At 31.8% G+C, this 3,052-nt stretch overlaps 1 protein-coding gene across 1 annotated transcript in view; it reads right to left on the reverse strand.

Moving 5' to 3' along the window:
• The window catches only part of CNGB3 (cyclic nucleotide gated channel subunit beta 3), an 81,115-nt gene extending 78,535 nt beyond the window's left edge, over positions 1 to 2,580 (reverse strand). Inside the window, exon 1 of the mRNA XM_087961975.1 lies at positions 2,398 to 2,580. Within this exon, the coding sequence (XP_087818101.1) occupies positions 2,398 to 2,499 (102 nt within the window). The 5' untranslated portion in view covers positions 2,500 to 2,580. The remainder of the gene's footprint in view (positions 1 to 2,397) is intronic.
• Positions 2,581 to 3,052: the final 472 nt, after the last annotated feature.

Consider the following 3,052-nt stretch of genomic DNA (forward strand, 5'->3'; position numbering starts at 1 on the left):
TTTATTGTCATAGTAGTGGTAGACTTAGGTTTATATTATTGTTTAGTGTAACTTGACTGATTGATTATGTACCATTAATCACCAATGGCAGTTCTTAATGAACACATATTATATCTCCATCACACGTATCACCATTATTAATGATAGAAGGTAAATACTTTTTATTAAAGTTGATGTTATTAATGGGTAAAGGGTCAGCTTTATTGAGGTTTGTTATAATGTTTAATGTAATGAATTTGTAATGTAATGTAATGTAATTAATGAGTGAGTTTTGATGGTTTAAATCTAATTGTATGGTTAAAAATAATACTGTATATAATCAAAAACTATTGTAACCTTTATGTTAAATTTAACCATCTTAGGTGTTTGTTACAGTTGGTAATAAGTGCTGGAGTAAGGATTAGGGTAAAGTTAGGATTGGGGTAGGATTTATTAAGGCCTAGGGTTAAACTAATATCAGGGTAATTTTTAATTGAGTTTGGCAATCAGTTTTATCTCACATTTGACCATCAAATGCTTTCCATACTTTTACATACTGATGATAAACACATTTATTGGGAAATATGCTCTCTTCTTCCAATAAAGTTATGCTTTGCATAAAGCCTGTTTGGGATCACAGCCTTAATTAAATGACTTTAACCAACAAAAGCAGAGTTTCTTTTGCTCACAAGGAAGCGATTAAGAGGAATGGCTCAGAGCTAACTTTTTCTTTTGTTAAGTCCTAGTAGTACAGTTAATCATGTTGTTTTATGGTTCCTTTGGTTTGTATAGTTGGTCTGTCAGATTTACTGTACAGCAATCCAAATAGTCTTGATTGTTATTTCAAAGGACGCAAACACTACTCTTTAGCTTCTTAATAAGTTTATAAGTCTTTGAATAATCCTTTAAATTAATGTAAAGATTCCTTTAAAGCAACAATAAGGAAAGCTATTAAAAGAAGTGTTTAAACTTTGCATTATAAATCTATGAAACAGCACTGTCAGCTTCAGATCTTGACAGTCCTTCAGATGTTTAAGACAAATTCAAATGCCATTGCAGTAATTGCTTTTTCCTCAGTAACTAAAGCTTTTATGAGTTCTAAAAAGGAAATTAGCTTCCTCTATTGAATTCAATACAAAATATTCACTGAATTAGACATTAGGAGCAAGGTTAAACAGCTGATAAATTACTGGCATCCCATTTGAAACAAAATAATATTTCTAATATTAATACTAAAATTATTTATAATATGTTCTGGGCAAAGCACATGCCTTATTTACCACATCAACATCATCAAGATCATACTTAATTGTATAATACTGAGTCAAATATAACTAACAAAAACAATCCCCTCAACCAATCTGTCTACTTGGCTGTATCTTTATCTCACTAAGGAATAATTGATTCCAACCTATCTACAAACACAGGAAGAGCTAGAGATTCTCTTTAATGTTCTGCTAGAGAGAGGTTCCCTGAGGAGGGGCTTCAGCATGAGTCCAAAAGCTCGGAAGACTAAATCTCTGGTCCCAGTGACTGACCCAGATTGGATCTTGCAGCAGGAAGAGCTTCTGATTGTGATGGTTATCCATTGAATGCTATTATACAGCATTGATTTCTTTGCCTTTAGTACCTTTAGAGGCTTATAATGGTGATTTTTAATAGTCTCCCCCCCCTTTTTTTAGGTTTACATTAGTGACTTTAAATATGCTATTGTTTATGAAAGCTCTTACTTGATTTCCTTGTTAAATGCTAATGCCAAGATATTTAGAACCAATCTAGCATGCAGATTACAGATCATACTACCAATGATTTTCCATTTCCTACATTCTGGTGTTCTAAAAGGTTAATAAATGTTTGATAATATTAAAATATTAATTGATATTCCAAGTACACATTAAAAATAAAAAACACTAACTGCCTAAGGGAAACTAGCCACACTACAGGATGGCTTATGCTGTAACCCCATCCAAACATATTGTACCCAAATGATGTAGCTAAGTAATGCCAAATCTCTTTTCAACAACAGTATGGTAAGATTTGTCAGGATTCTCATAACTACATAGAAGAGGCAATTTTGTTACATTCTATTATTACAAAGAAATCTATGTTATTAGGAAGAATCATAAGGAGTTGAATTTTCTTAGAAATCAACATTTGGAGGCAGATAGCTACATAGATAACAACAGCTACTATAACAATAACCAGTATAATGTCAACCAAGACTATATCTGGTCTTAAAGATCTTCAAACAGTCAGTTCATGGGAATTTATTTCTGAGTAAGTGCTATAAAATAAGCTCAACTAAAGTTGTATTCTAATTCAAACATTTGTAAAAATATGTGGATGATAATATCTAGTAGAAGTCTTCTCCAGCAACAAATATAATGTCAAAAAATGCAATCAGTTATGGAAACCTACCGGAGAAGGTTGCGATGATGGTTCTGGTGAGTTCTGGTCCACATTTTCCTCTGTTGGGTGTGGTAGCACTTTGGTGAATTTTCTTTTCAATTTACTGAACATGTTTATTCGCACAGATCTATAAAATCTTTGGTCATTTGTAATTAAATGCTAGAGGCGTTTAGCTTTTCAGGCCAGTATTGTTCAAACCAATTAGATGTTTAATCAGGGCTTAGTTTTGCAGAGTACTTCATAATCTCCTGCAAAGACAGCCTATCCAAACAATTGCTTTTCTTAGGTAGTTTATTTTTCTTTTTCTTTTAATTGTGGCGTTACTTATAGATTTATGCTGAAAATGTGCTTTGAGATTTTGGAGTTAAAAAAAAAACCATCCCTGGGTGCCTAATTATTATGCATACCTTTTTGCTGTAGCATATCACACTGTTACTCAGCATCAGTTTATGATACTGTGTTTGCAGATAAAGTTTTAATTAAAAATGCATTCAGATAAAATGAATAAAGGACAGTGATCAATAATTTTGGGTGTTCATAATAATAGATTACACGAATTCAGTAGAATTATTTTATTTTTTTATTCTGATACATGTGCTTCCAAGGAAGGAAATTTTGTATATTTGGGTTGTAATTATATAGTTTGAATATTTTAGATTAAAGA

This window comes from Notechis scutatus, chromosome 3, assembly GCF_049901735.1.
Source record: "Notechis scutatus isolate UNSWTSFEM ecotype Mainland chromosome 3, rNotScu1.2, whole genome shotgun sequence".
NCBI lineage: Eukaryota > Metazoa > Chordata > Lepidosauria > Squamata > Elapidae > Notechis > Notechis scutatus.